This window comes from Rhamphochromis longiceps, linkage group LG12, assembly GCF_057381845.1.
Source record: "Rhamphochromis longiceps isolate RC_006_pf linkage group LG12, R_longiceps_female_GT1.1, whole genome shotgun sequence".
Classification (NCBI taxonomy): Eukaryota; Metazoa; Chordata; class Actinopteri; order Cichliformes; family Cichlidae; genus Rhamphochromis; species Rhamphochromis longiceps.
The window spans coordinates 12,842,850-12,867,801 of NC_140568.1; the positions used below are offsets into that span (position 1 = coordinate 12,842,850).

General features: G+C 43.0%; 1 protein-coding gene across 5 annotated transcripts; it reads left to right on the forward strand.

Annotated features, from left to right (window-relative positions):
• On the forward strand, positions 1–24,365 carry add2 (adducin 2 (beta)). 5 transcript variants are annotated; one of them, XM_085424794.1, is made up of 16 exons: positions 1–261; positions 2,484–2,565; positions 9,077–9,266; positions 9,789–9,930; positions 11,343–11,494; positions 13,746–13,826; positions 14,980–15,129; positions 15,242–15,385; positions 15,609–15,707; positions 16,543–16,719; positions 17,015–17,263; positions 19,747–19,863; positions 19,974–20,060; positions 20,166–20,292; positions 21,700–21,783; positions 23,693–24,365. In XM_085424794.1, exons 3-16 carry the CDS (start codon positions 9,120–9,122, stop codon positions 23,944–23,946), a joined length of 2,010 nt encoding a protein of 669 aa, XP_085280920.1. In that variant the 5' UTR covers positions 1–261; positions 2,484–2,565; positions 9,077–9,119; the 3' UTR covers positions 23,947–24,365. The 5 variants fall into 5 exon arrangements, with proteins under 5 accessions (XP_085280920.1, XP_085280918.1, XP_085280922.1 ...); XM_085424792.1 differs by lacking the exon at positions 2,484–2,565 and having other exon boundaries at positions 2–261; XM_085424793.1 differs by lacking the exons at positions 1–261; positions 2,484–2,565 and adding an exon at positions 4,629–4,777.
• Positions 24,366–24,952: the final 587 nt, after the last annotated feature.

Sequence of the window (24,952 nt, forward strand, 5' to 3'; positions counted from 1 at the left end):
GTAGCGAACTGACTGGGAGTGTTTGGGGTGCTAGACTGTGCACAGGCGTGGCAGTGGGCTGGTCCTGGCTCACTGAGCGATGAAAAAAAAAACAACACAGCAGGGTCGGTTGACTTGGTATCAGCTGAGGCCCTGAAACACTCTGACAAAGGAGCCAGTGCACACAGATTTGTTGCAATTAACTCCTTCACTCTGAGGACGTCTTCAGGCTGTGGGTGTGCCGCACCCACTCAGCAGACACGCTCCCGAGGATGCGCTGAGGTGAGTAGCCTACACTGCTGATATTTACGTGTAGTTATCCACGGAGAAAAGGCTGGGTGTAGTGCGGGGTCCTCCCTGACGCGTGCATGAGCGTTGTGTGCGCATTTCTCTGACGATGCCTGCCTGAACTACTTCATGTTTAAGCTGCTGGTGTTGCGCGTCCAACTCTGTTTTTGCACAATGAAATTAAGAGGCCCACGCCGCATGCAGCTTTCACGCACATTCTCCCCTCCTGTAAATGATCTCCGCAGCCAGGCTCGGTGGGTGTGAGGCTGTCTGTTAACAGAGCCTGTAATGGCAGCGCCTCTCTGCTACTTTAGCCACACCGCGTCTGCTTGTCGTTGCTTTCCCTGCGCTGTATTTCGCTCGCTAGCTGTGCGCGGCCTTTATTTGGACTGTAGTTGGGTTTAAATGTGCCTTTGCTCGTTTGGCTCACTGAGGGGGGTGGTGTAGTGTTGTGCTACCGTCGCTGGTCTCTGCCTTTTTGCAGGAGGCCATTACCGGAACCTCCGCGCTGCTGGTGCTGATGCTGCAGTGCTTGCGAATGTTGCTAGGCAGCCATGCAGAGCGCACGCGGTTTACTGGCGGAAGAAAGGAGGATGCTAAAGAAGGGAAAAACTCGGAAAACAGTTTTGTACGTTAATCCTCGTTTACAATCCTGTGTTCTGCATGCACTGCTCTGGATCAATTGGCCTGTACGCATCTCCCCCCTCCCCGCCATGTGACACATCTGGGTCCCCCCCCCCCCCCCCTTTTTTTAATCTCCCCCAGCACAATGGCAGGCCGTGACTGTGGGGTAACACAGTAGTCAGACTTCAGCGATACTGAAAAAAGAAATAGCTGTAAAAACAATGGTTTGCACACTGTACCCTGTTCAAGAGAAATCATAGCATTTATGGGGGGATTTTGTTTATCATTTATCCATCTATCGAATAAGACACTGTTGTGGTTATAATGAACCAAAGCACCTTAAAATTTAACTGTATTGTAAGCTGTATGTGAAGATTGTTTGAATTTGGAAAGATAAATAGTTTTTCCTTTTCTTTAATAAAGCAGTGGTCAGGACAAATAGAACGAAATAGATGTGAAATAGTTGTGATGAGGAATTATGATGATGTAATTCACTATGTAAGTTAGAAAAATGTTCAAAAGCATGATTATTTTTTATTTAAAAATGTTTGGTTTTTTTGTGTGTTTTGTGTAGTTATTTGTTCTTGAACTCCAGATGCAGAGGGATAGCTACTTAGCATATGCTATGTAAAAAGGGTAGGTGCAATGAACTTCAGACACCTTTTCAGCCTGTAACTTGTGTTCATCCTGTTTAATTCAATAATTTGTTGACAGTATGTATTTAAAAGAGCAGTTTGGTGGTGGTTGTAATTGAAAAAAACAAAAAAACTGTTAATCACCAAAACTGGAGTTTATTTTATACGATACTGGCAAGTGGGAATTTTGTTGTTTGAATTTAAATTGAAACAACTTAAAGAGCATATTGTGCTCATGTCCAGCTCCATACTTTTTATTCTTAGACTCAATTAGCATATGCTGAATTTTTTAATTCATGCATTATCATCCGTGCATTATCACACAAGGAATATTCAATAACTGCAGGATTCAGTAATACTGTAATTAACGTAGTTCACTCCATTTCTTGTGTGTGTCTTCAGCTGCTGGTCTCATGTGCTGAAATGCTTTCTGTGTTGATGTTTTGTCAAGTTGGAGCCAAATTTCCCATTAGAGGCTGCAGAGACATAACTGTCCTACAGAGAATTTGCAAAACTTATTATACCTCTACATCAATCTTGCATAAATGCACTTTTATTTACTGCACACTGCATTTCTACAAGACACTCTTGTGTCAAATGTTTAATATTAATGTGTCCAATCTAAAGTGTAAAATCTCACTGCTACATGTTAGCAAATTGGAGTCAACTAAACTCTGTTTATTTGTTTTTACCCAGTACAGCTGGTGTCTTTTTACCAATATTTTTTTGTGTGTGTTTGTGTATACAAAAATTATGTGCACAATATATTTTAACATACGTCAATAATATTAACACTTAGCAGCAAATCAGGACTAAAATATGGACAGGTGTCAATTAAACATTTTGTTTTATCTCGGGCTTTTATCCCTGAGTTACCTCAAATTCATCTGAAGTGCATCTGTAGTAGTCCGCTGTTTACCTCAGCTGCCAATATGCCTCCACCTCTATTTGCTACAGAGGAGGCTGTAAAACCTTGTGACAGGAGTACAAATCGATGAGTCGATGAAGCTCAGCTGTGTCTGATGGCAGTGATACTGAGGTGAGTTGTTGAGGACATGCTTTTCTTTTTGTTGAGGACATGCTCAACTTTTCTGTCAGTAAGTGCTGCTGTTTTGCTGCTGTTAGCTTCTGTTAGCCAGCATTAATGAAACCGTCTTTTGAGGTGGCACTAACGTTGATGGATTTAAAAACTTAGTGGCCAGTTGTCCAGAGACAGGAGAGTTGCATGTCCACACGGCTGACAATAACTGCAACAATATTAGGAAAAAATAAACATGTTTATGCATATTTTTATGTGTTGGAGCCCTGACTCCAGGTTAGGAGATGAGGCTTGAGTTGTGGAGGATGAGGTGGTGAAAGAGAAGTCAGTGGTGGAGAGGGAGAGATGATGAAGAGCTAAATGCACAAAAGTTAAATGGTCATATATGGTTTCTTTAAATTAAAATTATTCATAAGGCGTTTTATGCCTACTCAAATCAGATTGCTATGCGTTGGTATGACCTTAAATCAGCCACTCGTGCTTGGAAATCCTCCAATGTGGCTGAATTACAAGAATCCTGCAAAGAAGAGTGGGCAAGACTTCCTCCACAGTGATGTGAAAGACTCATTATTAGTTATCACAAACGCTTGATAACAGTTCCAAGAATGATACAACCAGTTATTAGGGTTAGGGGGCAATTGCTTTTTCACACAGACAGTTAGGTTTGGATAGCTTTTATCCCTAAATAAATGAAATCATTTAAAAAGTGGATTTTGCATTCGCTTGTGTTTATGTAATTACAAAATTGCTTTAATGATTTGAAAGATATAAATGTGATAAATATGCAAAACCTAAGAAATCAGCAACAGGGCAAGTACTTTTTCACAGCACTGTAAATGCAAATTGTGATGGAGGACATTAAAACTCAGTGACTGACCACAATTATTCAGTTTCACCACCAGAATCTGTTATGATTTATTGAAGGAATGCTGGTTTGGATTTGCTGAAAAGGTATGAAATGAACTAAATGGAAGGGAAGCCAAAGAAAATGGATCCAGCAATGCAAAATGTTGAGTCAGTGCTCTCTGCCTCTGCGCTGCTGGATGTGAATGCTCAGACACAATGACTTAAAACCACTCGATGATAGCTTTGTCTGCTGCAAATCTAACCCTCAAATGTGGAAAATCATGCACTACAAGGTCCGTGTCTTTAAAAGAGAAATGCGTGTTTAGTTTCCGGGGTTTGATTTTAAGGATAAACATTGAAGAAAAAATCCTTAAAAAAGCAGAACGAGATTCACTTAAAAATGATCGTTTCCTGTCTGATTTCACTGTTTGGTTCGAAAGTACTGATTCAGCTGTAGAACTCAGGAAGTCGTCTTGAGCTTTTGTGAAACAAAAGTGAGGTGATGATGCAGCATGTTCAGCCATCACAGGGAGACTAATGATAGGGGGTGTAGGCAGTGATGGAAGGCCAGCAGCCAGAAGTCCATGTCTCCCTTTTAGTCATTAGGATCCTCCCTGGAGAGAGCAGCTTTCTGTCTGGTGCCTGTCAGCAGCTGGGCCCCCTCTGCCCCCTGAGACAGAGAAACACACACACCATGCTCTGGTAGAGAAAAGAGAGAGCTGCTGCTGTTGGTGAAACACGAGCGCCAAAAGCATTAAAACAAACCCATCTATGTGAATAGATGTAGATTTAAAGCAGCAGTGTAGCTTGCATATAATATAACACAGTCTGTGTGTGTGTTTGGGGGAGGGGCTTAATTCTTCAGGGACTGGCTGATGTTTTTGCACAGCTGATGTTGGGATAAGTGCACAGTTTATTCAGAAACTCCATTAAAGGTTTAGTCGTCTACTGCAGCGAGGTGCAGTAATGCACATGTGTCTGCTGCCACTTTCTCTCGTACCTTCAGAGGATGAGAGTGCATCTCAGCTGAGGTTACACAAACAGTGGCATTGCAGTAATGCACCTAATCGAGTAAGTAAGTAATGAAGACAGTTAGTGAGTGGTAGCATTGGAGGGAGGGTGTGGTGTGTGCGCGACCTTATCTGCTCCCTGCAGCAGAGTGTGTTTGAGTGAGGGAGTGGCCAGCTCTTTTCTGAAGATCCTTACGGTAACTCTTTTACTCTTTCTCCAATTACCGAGCCATATCGCATGCTAACTTCCTCTTAGTGGTTCTGCATGTGAGCGCTTACTGCTAATGCTGCATTTTCTATAGCTCTGCATTTCCACCGTCCAGGGCCCCGAGGAATACGGCATCCTTAATGCGAGGGTAGGTTTTTCATCTTAATGCTCCCATTTGAACGTGCAAGGACGCCGAGGCTTAATGCGCAGGCCGGCTCGTTGTTTATTTATCTGCTCTGAAGCAGGATGCTGAAAAACACAGAGGTATTTAGAGCTGAATTGAATTGTACTTAAATGAGCGTGCTGAATGAAGACACAATTGTACTTTAATGTTCGATCGCGTTTGCTTGATCTCTTCAGTGTCTCTCTGGGCTGGTGTGAGCAGAGCTCCTGCGTGCTTAAGCTTTAAAAGTTTTTCCTCTCATTTGCATATTTACTTACACTTCCTTGGCTAAGCTGTGATAGGGGTGTCTTTTTAAGCTGAAAAGGATTATGGCTGCTGCTTTAGAATGATATGGGTAGAATATTAAGAATAGGTTATTAAACTTATTTTCATATACTTCTTGGAGTGTATTGTAACTGTTTATTATTCTCCTACTTTACTTTTTAAATCACATCTGCACATCCTGATTGGACTGTCCGTTCTTCCTGCTGGGTGTGAACAGAAAGTGAAAGGTGGAAACGTGTTTTCCATTTAAAAAAATTTTTAAAAAACACCACAGCAGAGCAGCACTCCTGCTGTAAGGAAAGGCTTGTCCATGATGTGCCTTCTGATTGTTTTTAAACTAAATTCAGGATATTGTGTTGTCAAATGCTCCTTTTCCCTACATATCATTAAAAATTAAATTGAAAATGGTTTACATAGGCTTAAGAGCGCAAACTCTGAATACATCTGGGCTTAGTTTGAATGTCTGGGGACGTGTATGTGACTTTTGCAAGCATACCTACCGGGCCACGCCTGGATGGAACGTCTGGATGCTCAGTGGTCGTTCCCAGACTGCACACTTAATTACACTTAATTTAAAAAAAAAAAAAAGAGGAAAAGAAAACAAACACTGATTTTAAGTTTAAATATTTTTTGTATGAACTGTTGTGCTACCTTGTGTCATTATTTACAGCAGATTCACAGGGGAGGCGATCCTTTCACAGATTTTAGCCCTAACATCTGTTGATGATATATGGCTGACTCACAGATTTCCCCATACTCTCCACACACGGTCTATTGGTATCAGCATCGATAAAAATATCAACCAGTGTTATTATTATTAAATATTGGTATTGGTCTTAAAAATCCTATATTTGTCGCTCTCTGCTAATAAGCAGAGTCATGCATGCTTTTGGAGTGAGAGAAGAGAGCAAACCAGTTTTTTTGTTTTGTTTTTGTGGCTACAATTTACAAAGGTCTACTATAGTATTTATTTATTTATTGTCATTGTCAAGAACAATGAAATTGCGTTTGGGGCTTCCATACAACCCAAAAAAAAGAAGAAAATAATAAATACCCCTTAAAACCCAAGTGTACATATTTAACCCAGTGTGACTCCAATGCAATAAGACAATCCTTAGCAATAATGTTCGTAGAAATTCAGACAAAGACCTGAGAAACATGACAAAATACAACAATGCAACCCATTCAATATTATTGTACTGTGAGATATGATATCAGATATGATAGTTGTCTATTTAAGAAAGAGGGGGGGGGGGGGGCAGGAGGGGGAAGAGAATAAAGATATGATGCACCAATGCAGACCAGTTCATTGCTATTAAGAAGTTGGATATGGTTATTGTCCGTGAGAGGGGGGCAGAGAGTTCAGGAGCCTCACAGCCTGTGGATACAGGCTGTTGGCCAGTCTGGATGTTCTGGCCTGTATAGACCTGTACCTTCTCCCTGAGGGCAGCAGATGGAAAAGGTGGCGCGCAGGGTGATGTTGGTCCCGCAGGATACTGTGCACCCTCCTCAGACAGCGAGTGGGGAAGATATTACTGATCTCTGGCAGACTTGTTCCAATAATTCTGCCAGCTTCTTTCACCACCCGCTGGAGTGCTTGCTGATCGGCCTTGGTGCAGCTGGGGAACCACACTAGAAATCCATACGTCAGAACGCTGCTGATGGCACAGTTGTAGAAGTTCAACATCAGAGATCTGGGAATGTGTGCGCTCCGCAGTCTCCTCAGGTAGTAGAGGCGCTGTTGGGCCTTCCGTACAACTGAGGTGATATGGTTGCCCCAGGACAGGTCCTCGGTCACAGTTACCCCCAAGAATTTAAAACTGCTCACCCTCTCCACCGCCTCACTGCCAATGAAGAGAGGCAGATGGTTGTTATGGCCCCTCTTCCGGAAATCTACAATGATCTCCTTGGTCTTTTTGGTGTTTAAGACCAAGTTATTGTCGTGGCACCATGACTCTAGTTGTTGCACCTCTGTCCTATAGTTTGTCTCATCATTGTTGGATATAAGTCCGAGCACTGTAGTGTCATCTGCAAACTTAACAATGAGATTGGACGCGCAGGAGGAAATACAGTCATGGGTGAAGAGAGTGTATAGCAGAGGGCTCAGAACACACCCCTGAGGGGCACCGGTGTTGACCACAAGGGTGGAAGAGGTGTTCTTACCCACTCTGACACTCTGTCTACGGTTAGTGAGGAAGTCCACAATCCAGTTGCACAGAGAGGAGTTAAGTCCCAGTTGGTGGAGTTTGGGACGGAGTTTGTATGGCCGGATGGTATTAAAAGCCGAGCTGTAGTCTACAAAGAGGAGCCGTGCATAGGTGTTCCTGTGCTTCAGTAATGTGTGCAGCACTGTGGCGATCGCATCCTCGGTTGACCGGTTCTCCCTGTATGCAAACTGGTGCGAGTCCAGGGATGGTGGAAAAGCAGCTCTGATGTGTTTAATGACCAGTCTCTCCAGGCATTTGGCGGGAATGGGGGTGAGTGCCACAGGTCTGAAATCGTTCAGACATGTGACATTTGACTGTTTTGGGATGGGAACGATGGTTGCTGCTTTGAAACAGGATGGTACCAGTGAACAGGACAACGAGGTGTTATATATAGAGGTGAAGACGTCCGCCAGGTCCGCAGCACAGTCTTTTAGCACCCGGCCCAGCACTCCATCCGGCCCGGCCGCCTTCCTATATACACATCATGTGCAGACAATCTGTAACTGCTGAGCCAAACAGTGGACTCAGCTATGTCAGTTTTTAATGTGCAATGCTTGGGTCAAGCACAGGTAGAGAACAACTGACAAAGATGGAGGCAAGAGGGAGGATCCAAAAAAACAACCCAAAATCCCAACATGCCAGAAAGCGTGACAAAATGCTGAAACATTCAGTGAGAGATCGAAGGGAGGATGTATACATCCTGGGTGTGTCATAAGCTAATGGGAGAGAAAAAAGGAAAGGAATCATGTAGACTTAGCTTAGGTGAGTCATTTCAAAATAAAACAGGAAGTTAATGAACTGAGACCACAATCGCTAAGTTATTGTGTTGAAAACAGACACAATTTAGGGCGATGGTTTCACACTAACTTGTGCTGGTAAAACCTGTGTGTGTGCTTGTCTCCTCCACACAGAGTGGACCAGGGAAAACAGTTTTTACCAAAATATGAGAACTAATCAACCGAACCTTTTCAAACTCTAGAGAGCCTACAAAAACACGTTTTCAGTCAGTGCAAACATGCTGCCATGCAGTCATCACAAATCCTGGCTGCATGTTGATGATGCTGTGCATCAATTAAATGTTCCAGTATGTTATAACTTTGCATTTCTCTGCTATTGGAGCAAGACACTGCCCCCCTCTGACAACAGATGCTCTCTGCTGGTAACTGAGAGTCTACCTTCTGTATTGCCACAGACCTGGGTAATATGTTCACAGCAATACAACTGGATAAGCAGGTGCGAAGAGTTGGTAGGTGAGGGAACAGACATACAGAGATTTCTCAAATTAACTGATGTATCACAACAACAACACAGTTTGTGGCTTCAAGATATGCTAGTTTTTTTATTCCCCATAAATGCTTCACATCCGTACACAGTATACAGATGTGAAGCATTACTATACAGTCATCCTGTCGTCACACCCAACTGGTCACAGCAGCTGCCCCTCCCTCAGCCTGCTTCTGCTGGAGGTTCCTTCCCACTGGTGCAAAGTGCTCGCTCATAGGCGGTCGTTTAATTGTTAGGGTCTTTACCTTAGAATATGAAGCAGCTTGATGTGACTGTTGTTGTGATTTGATGCGATACGAGTAAAATTTAATAGGACTATCATTTACATCAGATTATTTTGCAGACCACATGTGGTGCACTAGAGCTGGTGACATTCACAGTTTGTAAATCAGCAGAAACATTTACATCTCAATGATCAGTGTTACCTGACGGTTTGTAAGCACTTGAAAAGGCCACTGCGATTTACAATTTACAGTTTTTGTAATTAACTGCATTTTTTTCTTTGCAGATCCACCCCTGGTTGTAAGACGCCCACTGCAAAATAGTAAAAGATGAGCAAGTCTCCCACCCCAAAGGGCACCCCGGTGCAGCGCAGTCCCAGTGATGGAGTCTCCGAGGGCCTCCAGTCTCCCCAGCACTCCACCCCCAGCATCGGGCCACAGCATAAGAAACGCATCTCCAGCCTCCTTCAGAGTCCAGTAAGACGTCTGCTCACGTCTGATTTATTCTTTTTCTTTCCCCTCAGCCTCTCTTGCCCTCTCTCTCCTCTCTGGATGTGATTATCTCCTCATAGATGAATAAATCTGGTCTCAAATGCCATGTGACAGCTCGGGTTACAGCCAGTGCTGGACCTCCATGCTGAGTGATTGTGTGTGCTTCTGCATATGGAGTGAGAGTGACTATGAATTACAAGGACGGATGCAATGAGGGTGACTCATTAAATATTTTCACTCACCCTCACCCATGTAACGGACAAGTGTTTATAAAGTTGTGATTGTGCTTAAAGCTCCTGTGAAATTGTTGCAGTTAGACGCTTTTTCAAACACTTGCAGTGAGTTTTAGCTTGTGGGGGAAAAGGAGTCAATCCAGTATTCAAATGTTCAAACTCTGTACAAAAGGAAGTTTAAATAAACATTTTTATGAAGCTGAAAAGATTTTTAAGGCATGATCTGTGTATATGTCTTTGATAATATAGTCATTTATTATCTGTGTTTCTGCAGTCATTTAGAGAGGAGCTGGATGTGCTGATCCAGGAACAGATGAAGAAGGGTGGCAGCTCATCCAATCTATGGGCACTGAGGCAGCTGGCTGATTTCATGGCCTCACATGGCTCTCCGGCTTCCCTGCCCGTCTCCCCCTCAAGTATGTGTTCCACATCTTTTAGTAAATATTTATTCATCCTAGCTTTATGTACATAAACAGACAACATTAAAACTTTTCCGTGTGAAGTGTCTGATATGGATTGTCTCGTTACAGTAAGGCCTGAGTGGTTAGGCTGTTCTTGTAGCGTATACAGTGAATAGTACCTACCAAAAGGAGTCCAAGGAAGGGCAAGGAAAGACTCCTGCAGTGGCCAAGGTTCAGTGATGCATGTGGAGAGTGAAAACCTTAATGGTAGCTATGATAGAAAGGTGTCAACAGAGTAATCCCTGCTCATACCTTCCCATGTCCAGGCTTAAAAGCATCTGATGTGGGAAGGTGAACATTAGAAGAGAACAGTGGAAGAAGGTGGCCTGGTCTGCTGAATCACATTTCTTTCACATCATGTTCACTGATCTGGGAACGAGGTGGAAATAGAACGTCTTGTGGGAAGCAGGTCAGGTCACTGATGAACATCCTATAAGGCGGCTACGTTCTTGATGGCGGTTGCCTTTCTCAGGAGGATCTTGAGAGTTACAGTACTGATTTTGCCCGTGAATTGTAAATTTGCTGGTAAAAGAAGGCAGATCCATGATCTGTTTGCTGCTAACATTTTAATGAGACTGCAGGAGTTTCTTTTTACTAGTCATACTTCATGAAGAACTTTTCCAGAGTCAAAGGTGTAAGGTTACTGTTACATTTAGACCAACGGTCCCCAACCTTTTTGGCGCCACGGACCGGCCCTTAAGGTGTCGCGGATAAATACAACAAAATAAAACTAGTACCGGTACCGAAAAAAAGAAGATTTATTCATAACACACGTGAAAAGACCCAGGAAAACCGAGTTAACGATAAAAACGATAACAAAGTAACGCTGAAAACTGATAAAAACCCTGAAAACCATTCATTTCACACCTGAGCCTCAACTCTCACGGCCTGGTACCAAATGACTCACGGACCGGTACCGGTCCGAGGCCCAGGGGTTGGGGACGACTGATTTAGACTATTGTTCTTTTCCATTGAGCTACTTTTATTTGCTAGTAGCAAGTGCTAGCACTATAAGCTAAGTATGCTATTGAATAGTTAAGTGTGCTATTTATTGTTCTAGGCTTGTCTTTTGTAATTCATTACTAATCAGTTTGTCCTACAAGCTCCCTGGAAAGTGTTTAGTTGATCCAAAATGCTGCAGTGCGAGTACTGACAGGAACTAGAAAGAACGAGCGTATTTCTCCCAGGTTGGTTTAATATGAGCATCCACGATAAGTTGACTTTAAGGAAAAGAGCTAAATGAGATGTTATCTACCTATGTGGTGATGATGTTTTATTGAAACGCTTAGTCTTTTGTGTGCAGACCATGAGCTTTACTTCCTCTTTTCTGTCTCTGTCTGCTTTCTCTCTTCCTCCCACTCGCACAGACATGATGATGGTGACACCCATCAATGACCTGCATGGCTGGGAGCCTGGCAGCATGGTGAAGGGGGAGAGGTTGATGCGCTGCAAGCTGGCCAGCACACATCGCCTGTTCGACCTCTTTGGCTGGGCCCAGATCGGCCGCACCTGTCTCACAGTCAGTTCTGCTGCCTTCTCACATTACATTCCTCACTTTAGCCTTATTTCTTTTAAGAAGCATTAATGGAAGCATGTGAAACATACTTATACACTGCCTTCCGGTAAGTTGAACAGGCTGATTAAGAGATTAGGTTGTAGATGTGCTTCTCATAAGTCGCTGAGTGATTTGACAGCAGTATTAATCCATGGTATGACTTAGTTTCAGATATGAATAAAGGAAAAGCAATTATCTGTAGAGGATATTATCTGTGTGATTAAGTGCAAGTAAAATGAAGGAGATGGGCCATATGAACTTGCAGGATAAACACACGGAGTAGAAAGAGGATCAAGGGAACTGGAATTTACCTGCTATATGTGTGAGTGAGATGATATAAATCTGTCTTTCTGTGCTGCATTTTCTTGATTTTTGATGTGTCAATAAAATCATAGACTGTATTCAAAAGATGGCCACCTACTTCTTAATGAATCTTGTTAATGAAACCTACACCTGAGTACTTTTGTTATCGTCATCTTAGTGGACCTGATGAAAGATTGGTGGACCGGGGTGAGAATCTGAGGGACAAATCGTAAAGCTTACCCTTAAGTCACCTTATTGTACTGCAGACAAAATAAAGTTAATTAAAATCATTACAATAAAGTTGTATTCTAAAAGAAGCTAACGGTTCAAACCACAACCTCAGAAGTAAAGTTTTTACTGAGGTCAGAGAACAAAGGAGCTGAGGGCTATTTTCTTTAAAGGGAACCCCGGCTATTAACACATGTTTGCGCTAAAATATGTACTGTGCTTTCAATAACATATATGTGGTATTAAAATACGCCAAATGTTTTCCTTTTAAGCACATTTTATATAAAACCGATTTACCAGTAGGCCGCCATTGTTATTTACTTCTCAATGCACTCTGGGTAGTGATGTCACACAGTTGCACCGCATCAAGTTCACAGTTAGCAGCGCACTGGAAATGGCTTCTGTTCAACCTTTCCAGTTTGAACCAGAGCAAACCGAGAGAAAGAATGAAAATAGTCAACCAGCACTTAGTTTAGATGAAGATGAAAACAATCCGTCACACGAGGACGCGAGAGTGAGGGAAAACTACTGGTGTCTATGCGGCTACTGCTTGCCAATGGCAGCGGCGACTGAGAGCGTTTGTTGTAAAGAGCTCAGTTTTATGGCAGCAGCTATCCATGGTATCGCATAACCGCATGATGAAAACATTAATAGAATTCAAATTTTCATTATAAAGTGAAATTACGATATCATTATTTTTACAGATTCTCCATGCAACACCAGTGCACCAAACCTTTGAAGCCGTCGTGCCAAACTAGGTATCCCCGACAGAATTTGTTTCCCCTGCGTTGGGAGCATACACTGGGCTTTCAAAATCATGGACTAACAGTATCCCACGTTCGTGATTTTTAGTTCATAAACACTTCTTATAATTACTAACTACTCCTGACATTTTGGAGATGTTAGCTCTTTATACAGTAAAGTTACAGTGGGATACAAATAATATCAGGCTGATTCTACCACAGTTTGTTCCCCCTGTCCAAAGACTTATTGCTCCTGAAATTTTGGAGGTTTTAGCTCAGTACAGTTCTGTACAGTTACAGAAGGATACAAATAATGATCAGTCAAAATGTCATTGGTTTATTTAAATAATCCCATCCGTTGTTGTACCAAGGTCCCAAAGCAGGGGAAACAAATTCTGTTGGGGATACATAATTTGGCACGACATTGGCAAGCAGTAGCCGCATAGACACCAGTAGTTTTCCCTCACTCTCGCGTCCTCGTGCGACGGATTATTTTCATCTTCATCTAAACTAAGTGCTGGTTAACTATTCTCATTCTCTCTCTCGGATTGCTCTGGTTCAACCTGGAAAGGTTGAACAGAAACCATTTCCAGTGCGCTGCTAACTGTGAACTCGATGCGGTGCAACCGTGTCACGTCACTACCCAGAGTGCATTGAGAAGTAAATAACTATGGCAGCCTACTGGTAAATCGGTTTTATATAAAATGTGCTTAAAAGGAAAACATTTGGCGTATTTTAATACCACATATGTTATTGTACATATTTTAGTGCAAACATGTCTTAATAGCCGGGGTTCCCTTTAAAGCCCAAAGTGTTTTTGCAACCAGGTGTCACCCCCTGGTGGCCATTAGAAAGAAAGCAGGTTATGGCCATCTTTTATATGCAGTCTGTGTATAAAAGACAGTAGTGTAAGTTTTTTTTTCGCTCTCTCTCACTGACAGCTGCGTGTGAGTAAAGAACAGGAACACTTCCTTGTGCTTCCAGATGGACTGGCCTATAGTGAGGTGACTGGATCCAGTTTGGTGAGTCAGCAGCAACACATGTGACTGGGTTCTTCTGGCTCCATTGTTACTGATACAATGCTACTTTTGATTGTACTTCATTTGTTATATAATTAATGAGTGCTACAGTGGATGTCCAACTGATTTCCTTGATCATTTAGTCTTTAAAATTACACTGAGATTAATGACTGAAATATTATTAATGAAAAAGCATACATCAAAGTCAAAATGCCTGTCGATTTCCAGTAAATCTCATGTCTCAATGTTTACATGCCATAGAACAATATGGTGATAATAATATGGGCATCCCAGAAATCTAGGAGATGTAAGATGTTGTGCTACAAATGTCATGTTGGCTGCCCTTTACGACAGTCAGAAATCTAACTGAGTAAAATAAGAGCACTGCAATCTCTCATTTAACTTCATTATCATTTTTACCCTCAGAACTAATATAAGAGTCTTCATGTTAAACAAACAGGCACAATTACATTGTATGTGAAGCCAGTGCTTTCAATGAAACTGAACAAACAACAACTTCCTGTTTTGTTTTATCTGCTCTTTCCTGTTGTTCTCATCTGCCACTTAAACCATTCGGTCAGCATTTTTGATCTGACATCTGACCAAATCTCACATTTTTAAAATACAATTATTAGATTATAAACAGATATATAAATAAGTACGGTATAAGTACAAGTTAAAACGATTTATGCATCACTTGCTTGAAGGGGAAAGTGAGTTTTAGGGTCTGGCCACGAAAAGTTGTGCCTTGTGAAAAAAAAGGCTGTTGGCTAACTGTGGAGAGCCCTCTGCCTCAGCAGCCTGAGCCTGCAGACGAAGCTGTGGCTCAGTCATGACTCATTTGCTGCTACAGGCACAAGAAAATAACTCTTCCTCCTCCTCCTCCACTAATCATTGTTATCACCGCAGCCTTGATTTAAGTTCTGACTTATTGAAGTTGCTACCAACACACACTAACTGAAGAACAGAACCATCACTCATGAGCAAAGGTATAAAAGTAAAAAGTGCACATCATTCATTCCCCTACAGCTACATTTGTTACATATGCAACTTGTGTTATATTTTTGCTCTATATGAATTCCACGTTATAGAAATATCTTAACAGGAAGCCTTACTGCTAAATGTGACCCTGTGATGGCGCTGTGCACTTTTACAGGTAAAGGTGAATATCCTGGGCGAAGTGGTGGAGAAGGGGAGCACCAACCTGGGAGTGGACACTGAAAAGTTCAGCCTGCACTCTGCCATCTACTCGGCCAGGCCAGATGTTCGCTGTCTGTTTCATCTCCACACACCGGCTACAGCAGCAGTGAGGCAGCTTTAGAGGACACATGCAGACACAAAACAACTGAATTTTACTCTGTTTATTCCCTAAAATAAGAAGTTTTTTTTAGCACATTGTGACTTGAGTCTATCTCTAGGTTTCAGCTATGAAGTCTGGCCTTTTGCCACTGTCCCATGAGGCACTGCTGGTTGGGGACGTAGCCTACTATGACTACAATGGAGTTATGGAGGAGGAGGAGGACCGAGTGGAGTTACAGAAGAGCTTAGGACCTACCTGTAAGGTGAGCAGACTAAAAGAGTCAACACTGACAGTAAGACCCACATATCTTTGCTCAGTTCAGCAGCTGCTGCCCTTGTGCCTCCCACATGGGTTTCAGAGTGAGTGGAGAGAAGACGTAGGGTGATGTGGTCGTGCGCTGGATTAATTACTGGAGCTGCAGCCTGTCTCCCAGCTGAGATGATTTCATTCTTGTGGTAATATTTCTATTTTATGATACCTTTCAGGTTCTGGTGCTGAGGAATCATGGCATAGTGGCTCTGGGGGAGTCTGTGGAGGAGGCCTTCTACACCATCTACCACATCCAGGCTGCCTGCCAGATCCAGGTAACACACACACAAGCACACAGTACTGACAAACAGCTGACGCACTGGAGATGGAGTGTGTGGCTATGTGAGTGGGAAAATGAAGTATCATGTATTTCAGCCAGTAGCTCTGCACTGCAGTATAAAACACTACAGGTATGTTAGCATGTGCCAAAGCAATTCTGCAGTAATCCTACAGGAGCAGCAGTGAAGCCTGAAGGGAAGCAGATATGTGACTGTAAGGTGTTCAGTCAGGGTTTTTGTAAAACACTGCTGAGCTTGATTAAATCTAAATCATAGATCATATATAAAATTCAGGGTGTAGCCACCCTTAATATATCTGTGGAGTTATTGTGAGGAACACAAAACAAACTTAACTTACATTTACCTACAACAAGCGCTACCTATGGTCCTGATTTTGCCTCTGCTTTTGCCTCCATTGCCTACTGGATGTCTATTTCTGTTGGCTGTGCAGGCAGTTGTCATAGCACCCAGCCGTCAAAGAGCCAACAGGGACTCCTGAAGTGCATGCTTCGATCACCAGCACAGCTACAGAGCATAATGCATGGTTTAAGTCCCTGCAGCATTTCAGCAGTGGCACAAATACCACAGTTTATTTTCCTGGGTGAAAAAAAGCTTTTTAAGACAGTCAATCAAAGCAAGCAGCCGTGCAGTTTGGGAGTTATTGAGATGCTTTTAGCCTCAAGTGGCCGCTGCAGGAACTGCAGTTCCTGGAACTTTGAATTTGCTTCCTTTTCAACCACTGAAGTTGCTGGGATGTGTGTGCATGTGTGCAGAGCAGACCTATGCTAGAAACATAGAAATTGCACTTTTGTCTTCGACTTTTTATTGTCAGGTGTCGGCGTTGTGTTGTGCTGGCGGAGAACAGAACCTGATTATGCTGGATCGTACCATCCACAAACCCACTCCAGCCGGCACGGTCGGCTGGGCTGGCTCCACCTTCGGACCTCTGCATAAGAGCCGCGTTGGGGAGCATGAGTTTGAAGCCCTCATGAGAACTCTGGATAACCTGGTAAACAAGAATCACCCTGAACAAACACGTGTTTCACAATCAGCTCACTGATATTTTTTATTGAACATCAGAATTAGCTGTACATGTAAAATTCTGCACGCATGTTTTGTGGGTTTTACTGTATATTAGACTGTCTGACTTGTACAGAGCAGAAAAAAAATATATGAACGATCTACGTGCGTGTATGCAAGGATATGCCCAAGTTTCTTAAAGTTAGAAGACTAAAATGTGACATTTCCACTATTATTCAGTCCCTTCTGCACCTTTGAACTTCTTCCTCATGTTATTTTTTCAGGGCTACCGCACTGGCTATGCCTACCGCTTCCCTGTACTTCTAGAGCGAACGCGAACACGGAGGGAGGTGGAGGTACCGGCGACCGTCACGGCCTTCCACCAGTTTGATGACGATGGCGTCCACCCAGCGCTGAGGCAGCATCCTTTTGCCCAGCGCCAGCAGCAGGAGAGGACCCGATGGCTCAACACCCCCAACACGTACCAGAAAGTCAGCCAGGAGCAAGCCAGCCCGGGACACCAGCGCACCACTGTGAGGCTCGTTTTAAGTTACTGCGATTGTCTTTAAAACAATCATCTTTCCTACTAACTGTGCAATACGACATGTCCTATAACTTGCAGCCGGTGCAATCGAAATACTGTGGAGGATAGAAACTGATTTCGGAGCCCTGGATGTAGAGAGATGAGAAATAATATTTACTGGATATACAGTGGGGCAAAAAAGTATTTAGTCAGCCACCGATTGTGCAAGTTCCCCCACCTAAAATGATGACAGAGGTCAGTAATTTGCACCAGAGGTACACTTCAACTGTGAGAGACAGAATATGAAAAAAAAATCCATGAATCCACATGGTAGGATTTGTAAAGAATTTATTCGTAAATCAGGGTGGAAAATAAGTATTTGGTCAATAACAAAAATACAACTCAATACTTTGTAACATAACCTTTGTTGGCAATAACAGAGGTCAAACGTTTACTATAGGTCTTTACCAGGTTTGCACACACAGTAGCTGGTATTTTGGCCCATTCCTCCATGCAGATTTTCTCGAGAGCAGTGATGTTTTGGGGCTGTCGCCGAGCAACACGGACTTTCAACTCCCGCCACAGATTTTCTATGGGGTTGAGGTCTGGAGACTGGCTAGGCCACTCCAGGACTTTCAAATGCTTCTTACGGAGCCACTCCTTTGTTGCCCGGGCGGTGTGTTTTGGATCATTGTCATGTTAGAAGACCCAGCCTCGTTTCATCTTCAAAGTTCTCACTGATGGAAGGAGGTTTTGGCTCAAAATCTCACGATACATGGCCCCATTCATTCTGTCCTTAACACGGATCAGTCGTCCTGTCCCCTTGGCAGAAAAACAGCCCCATAGCATGATGTTTCCACCCCCATGCTTCACAGTAGGTATGGTGTTCTTGGGATGCAACTCAGTATTCTTCTTCCTCCAAACACGACGAGTTGAGTTTATACCAAAAAGTTCTACTTTGGTTTCATCTGACCACATGACATTCTCCCAATCCTCTGCTGTATCATCCATGTGCTCTCTGGCAAACTTCAGACGGGCCTGGACATGCACTGGCTTCAGCAGCGGAACACGTCTGGCACTGCGGGATTTGATTCCCTGCCGTTGTAGTGTGTTACTGATGGTGACCTTTGTTACTTTGGTCCCAGCTCTCTGCAGGTCATTCACCAGGTCCCCCCGTGTGGTTCTGGGATCTTTGCTCACCGTTCTCATGATCATTTTGACCCCACGGGATGAGATCTTGCGTGGAGCCCCAGATCGAGGGAGATTATCAGTGGTCTTGTATGTCTTCCATTTTCTGATGATTGCTCCCACAGTTGATTTTTTCACACCAAGCTGCTTGCCTATTGTAGATTCACTCTTCCCAGTCTGGTGCAGGTCTACAATACTTTTCCTGGTGTCCTTCGAAAGCTCTTTGGTCTTGGCCATGGCGGAGTTTGGAGTCTGACTGTTTGAGGCTGTGGACAGGTGTCTTTTATACAGATGATGAGTTCAAACAGGTGCCATTCATACAGGTAACGAGTGGGGGACAGAAAAGCTTCTTACAGAAGACGTTACAGGTCTGTGAGAGCCAGAGATTTTCCTTGTTTGAGGTGACCAAATACTTATTTTCCACCCTGATTTACGAATAAATTCTTTACAAATCCTACCATGTGAATTCATGGATTTTTTTTTCACATTCTGTCTCTCACAGTTGAAGTGTACCTCTGGTGCAAATTACTGACCTCTGTCATCATTTTAGGTGGGGGCACAATCGGTGGCTGACTAAATACTTTTTTGCCCCACAGTAAGTCTTGGGCATCCCTTCGAGGCTTCACCTCAGCACAGTGACACAGATCTATTTACTTATCCAATCAGAGGCTAGCAGCCTTACCCTGCTGTAATGCTCAGTGATTCCCTTTAAGCAACAGTAAAGCCTGTTAGAGGGCAGAGCATGTGAGATGGTTCAAAGCAGAGGTGGACACAGGAACAGAATAACGCAACTCCCCATCTTTTCTGCTATACATCTTATTTGCATTACACTAGGCAAGCTGAGCATTTTCCTGTGATTCATATGGAGGCGGATGTAGACAGTGGAGCCGCTGTTTGTGTTTCCAGATACCTCAAGGGAAGGATTAAGCAGAGCTGCAAATGACGAGTCCCTTAAAGATAAAAACAATAGGAGAGCGGCTGTCTTACATCAGAGGGAGGAGCTTGGCTGTGCATCTGTGTTTTCTCTCCTCCTCAGCACCTCCCGCCATCCTTGCTCTCTGCATTGCAGGGGGAAACCCACCAACTCATTTATGACGGTGACAGTGCAGAGTCTGCCCTCTGGTGGCAAAATACACACTGTGTCACAGATTGGGTATAAATATTTCAAGAATTTCAAAAATGGTTTAAAATGCCTCAGAAAAAAGAAAAAAAAACGAAAAAAAACCCCCACAATAATAACAAGATGTGAACAACAGGTGAATACTGAATTAGATGATGTTGTGTTGTTGGTTTTCTTCGCCTTAGTGGTTGAAGACAGAAGAGGTGACACAAGCTGGCAGCACAGCCATCAAGATAGAGAACCCAAACCAGTTTGTGCCTCTGTTCACCAATCCCCAAGAGGTGATCGAGACCCGAAATAAGGTAACGCTTCTTTGCTTTTGGCTTGTTCTGTTTCCCCAGTGTCCATATTCCCTTCGGTGTACTGTCACGTGAAACAAAAACAGTTTACAGAACGGCTTTTCTGTCCTCAGATACGACAGCAGAATCGTCAGGACATGAAAACAGCCGGACCGCAGTCGCAAGTCCTCGCCAGTGTTATAACAGAAGATAGTCCTCCGGTAGTTTGCAGTCTCTCTCTCTCTCCATTACAACTCACTTTTATTTCTTACAGGTTAATCTTCTGAGGTAAAAGCTGTAATTTTGTGCTTCTGCTTCTCTATTAGTCCCCTGTCAGTCCACCTAAAGTCCCACCAGAGCCAGAACCTCCAAACCCCTTTAATGAGCTGACGGACCAGGAGCTGGAGGAGTACCGCAAGGAGGTGCAGAGGAAGCAGGATGGAGGAACCAATGGTACTCTGCTTAGCTTCTAACACACAGCATGTCTAATAAGCTAACACTGATTGTCAAATAAGTGTATACTTAAGTAATATTACAGTTAAATATCGTGACAGACCAGAGAGCCAAAAGTATGCAGACATACTATAAGTGATAGCTGAATATCTTATTCCATGTTAACCACAAGTGTTAACGATAAGTAACAGTCAAATATCTTTTCTGAACTGAGTGTTTTTGTCATATTTCAGACCTGCTCTAAATGACTTGGTTTCCATCAGAAGTTAATGAGGGTGGTCTCTGCTTATGCAGCTACCCTTGGAAAAACCCAAAAACTATTCTAATGTCCATCAAACCACATCTTTATTGATATCTACCGAGGTATCAAAACAGAAAAATTAAGAGTAGAGGGGTGGTCGTCAAATATTGTCTTCATTGTAGTGCAACAACTATTTGGGGAAGGCTAGCATGTGTCGCAACGTATCTGCATAGAATTGCTGTCGGTCCACCACCAGAGCGTAAGTGAGGTCGGGTGCTCGGTAGCTTGTGACGATCCATTTTTTGAAGAGAGTTAGCTTGAGCTAGTTAACTAACTTAACAGGCTGGTTCTCGGCCTATCAGCTACCTGTTTAGCATGTTAGCTTGGTTTTGAACTAAACTCACATTTATACTTGGAACAACTGCCCAATGGCAGCCCACTGCTTCACTGAGTGAATGGGTTAAATGCAGAGAGGAATTTCCCTACGGGGATCAATAAAGTATACATTATTATTATTATTATTATTATTGTTATCATTATTATTTATTATACATCACTGTTCATATAAAAGTAGAGGCTGGAATTTGGTTAGGAAAATTAAAAATGTTTCCTATGCAAAATATTAGATGAGCTAAAAACCAAAGCTAGCAGAAACAGAGGAGTAAAATACATTTCATGTTATTCTTTTAATAAAGATCATTTTTCTATTATTTTAGTTTCCTAAACTGACCCAGCACCATTTACTGCTATTGCCATAAAAAATGTCTGCATATGTTTGGGAACATGGTGTAACAAAAATGGCTAATTATGCTACTGCTCACTTTCACACGTTATTCTAACCTTCTCATAGATGCTGTGTGTAACATTTAAAAATTCAAATAAATTGTTGCAGGTGCTTTTTAAAAGCATCTGTCGGCTGCTCCCTCATTCACAATGGGCTCGCCACAGCAGGCAGCTCCACATTTGGCTGATTTTTATGCCGGATCCCTGACGCAACTCCCGACATGCTGCACACAGCAGCTTTAAGCAAACTCACTTGTGACTGTGGTCTAAACTGTGTTCACTACTCTTTGCCTTTAAAAAAAAACTAACCTTCTGCACAGCTGTCCCCTCACTGTCCCTCACTGCTTGTGTTATTCTTGTTTATGTGCGTGCTGTGTAAGTAGAGGAGGAGGTGGCAAATGATAAGGAGTCTTCCCCCACTACGTCCCCCACAAAGGGCGCTCCTCCCAGCCACCCTCCTCTCTCAGGTGAGGCTCGGCAGAGTGCTGCCTGCCTGCCTGGCTCGCCTCACATACTCTCTGACTCACAGCTTTGCTCCAGATCTTACATGTGTGACTGATGATGTGCTGCTTCTGTCCTCTCATGCTTCAGATACTCACTGACAGCCGTGCTACTCCTCCTCTCCTCGTATGCAGCAGACACTAACTGTGTGCGCTTTAAGCACACATTTGGTAGATCTGAGTCAGATCTGCATTCACACAAAGTCTGCCTGTTGATTGTTGTCTTTTATTTTTCTATAAAGATGATATTGAGAGTGACAGTCAGTGGGCTAATCCCAAAAAAGAAAGTTCCATAAAGTTCCTGCATGTTCACCAGCAGATGGCACTTTATCAAAAAGTCAACCCATTGCGCTCTGCTCGGTTCCAACTCAGCATTTTTCATTAAGACTTTACTAAGATAGCTTTGTGTATCCATTTGCACGGTTCAAAATAAACTTTTTTATCTTGTAAATGGGCCGTGCACCTCCTCAGTACATTCTCTGTATAAATAACTATTTTAGCTGTTTTAAAATCTTTATACTAATCAAATAGAAAGATTAAACAGCAGGTGGGTGAGGCTGTGTTCCTGAGATGACCATATTAGGAATATTAGCTCTTAGTTACATCATACAGAGTCAAGAGTAGGAAATCTGACACTGAGGGTTTAGAGGATAACTGGCTGAGAACCAGTACAACCTCATTATCTTAACCCTTGGCCATCTTTAATATGAGCGTCATCCAGTGAAATGATATATGTATGACAGAAAAATAGAAATTAGCTAATAAACTTACCTCAGTGACAAAAAAACAGAACAAAACTCACACATGTATTTGTGAACGTGTGCGTGTGACCTTCCCTAATCCCCTTTTTTTAGTAAGTAGTCTGTTACACTTTCATTTAAAGCTAATATGTATGCAGCATTAGTAAGGATGAGAAAAACATCAACATTAACAGGCAGTGAGGTGATTTATGACGTGAAGATACTTTCACTCCCATCAAAGTCACACGAATCACCAGTTTAAAAGTCAGAACACAGAGTGGTGATGAGAACCTAGATGAGCTCTGAAACCCCAAGTGGCCAAATGCAGGAAGGTCTCCACAACTGTAGGGGTTCCTGTTCAGACCCAAAGCCCAGGAAGGACATTTGCTGGCAAAACTTGGGTCACTCAAAGTGGCACAAGATGGCCCAGCCCCACACCACCCCCACAAAACTACAAGAGGTGCCCACTCCTTCCCTGAGGGACAGTAATGTGTTTCATTTGGAAACATTCTTCCAATTGAAATATATTAATTTCAAGGTTTTACTGTGTGTAACAAAAAGAAGCATGTTTGTGATTCTTTTACGTTTTGTCATGTGTTGTCGACTACAAACATTGTTCACAGTGCGTTCTGTGGATTGATCACTGTGTAGGTCTGTAGGAGTAACACAGGCTGTTGTCGCTGTGTGTCACAGTTCTCTGTCATAAAAGACATTTTGACTTCACTTTAGCAAACTGGTTCAGGTATATTTTGCTACAGTAATTAAAACAGTAATAACGGTGCACTCAGCTGTGTTGTTAATTAAGTCAAAATGTCTGACTCACTCCTAGTTTGATCCACATTTGTCACATTTCAGCCCTTTGTAGTGACATCCATTTGTTTGTGTACCTGTTGTGTCTGCTGTGCTGTCTCCTTCTGTGTCTGTCTGTCCTTTTCTGTGTCACTCTACACTCGCTCACCTCTGGTGCTTTGGTCTTGTCTCGCTAGTAAGTACAGAGCACCCACTTCTCATTAAGCAAGCATGTTCATCTGCAGCAGCATGTCGCTTTGCAGCTCCACCCAGCTTTAAGGTTTTTATCTGGCTGCTGAATATATTTACTTTTGTGTTTGTTTGTTTTTCACCGATACTCGGAGCAGAGGAGACAAAGACTGACTCTCCGGCCATTCAGAACGGAGGCGAGGAGGAGAAGCAGACGACAGAGGAATTAGAGAAAGGGATGAAGGCCCTTTCAACCAACGACACCTCCACGCCCGCCGCCCCGCCCGCCAAACCGCAGGGCGGCACCCCGGAGGGCTCACCCTCAAAGTCTCCGTCCAAGAAGAAAAAGAAGTTCAAGCCTCCGTCGTTCCTCAAAAAGAGCAAGAAGCAGAAAGAGAAGGCAGAGACCTGAGACGTTCGGAGTCGTGTGGCAGAACCTCGGTGAAATACTACAGTGAAATATTTCCTAGTGTATGACGGAGTAGCAGGTGGAGTCGACCACATCAGATGTATTTAAAGAGCCATTTAGGATGTCGTTCACAGATATGGTGTACTCAAACGACACATACTTTACTGTACCACTCACATATGATATATGTGGTGACTCATCTTAAGGAAGTTAAAAAACAAAACACTGGTGATTATTTTCACATAATATTTGACCCAGGTGGGATACTTTGACGCACTTCTCGTCACACGCAGTTTCTGTATTACCCACGTCTTATTTTTTAGCCTCGCTGCGCTATTGCTCCATCACTCCACTCCACTGTACAGGCATTCACATTTTCATTTCTAAAACTGAGGTTACTACTGTGATCAGACTTTTTTTTTTTTAATAAATCCACAATTTTGCAAGACACAAACGCCCCAATGAGTTATGCACTCCTCCTCCATGTATAGGCACAATGACACATAGATTGACATCCTAGCACGTTTGCGTTTGTTCATTATCATAGGCATCTTCTAGTCATCATTTGGTTCTAAGTATCAGATAGATGTTGCAGGTATACTATGTGAGCACAGGTGCAGTACAATGTAGAAATATGCTGATAGCTACTGATCGCGCTCTGCTGAACGCTGGTTTGGTGTTAAAACAGCAGGGACAAGAATGGGAAGACGAAGCTGGGCGAGCACGCGAGGTCTCGCGACGAGCTGCTGTGAACGCTTTGATCGAAGCCAAAGGGATGACGCATAAACAATTTGTTGCTTGTCGGTGCAGTCTGTAAGCCAGTAAACAGAAGGTACTAAACATTCCACTTTTTGTCGTTTTCTTTTTAAATGTGCAGAATACCTCTGAACAGTAACGACTTTCTGTTTGAACTAGTAGCTGACGCTGACGTGTGATGTTTGCTCATGGTCTTAATTTATTTTATATTAGAATGTATAAGTGAGTGTTGCAAGGTTACCATGTATCAGTC

Coding starts and splice junctions, on each gene's coding strand:
- add2 (XM_085424794.1), top strand. CDS start 9,120: ATGAGCAAGTCTCCCACCCCAAAGGGCACCCCGGTGCAGCGCAGTCCC. Junction 13,827..14,979: donor AGGTGACTGGATCCAGTTTG/GTGAGTCAGCAG, acceptor GCACTTTTACAG/GTAAAGGTGAATATCCTGGG. Junction 21,784..23,692: donor CAGCCACCCTCCTCTCTCAG/GTGAGGCTCGGC, acceptor TACTCGGAGCAG/AGGAGACAAAGACTGACTCT.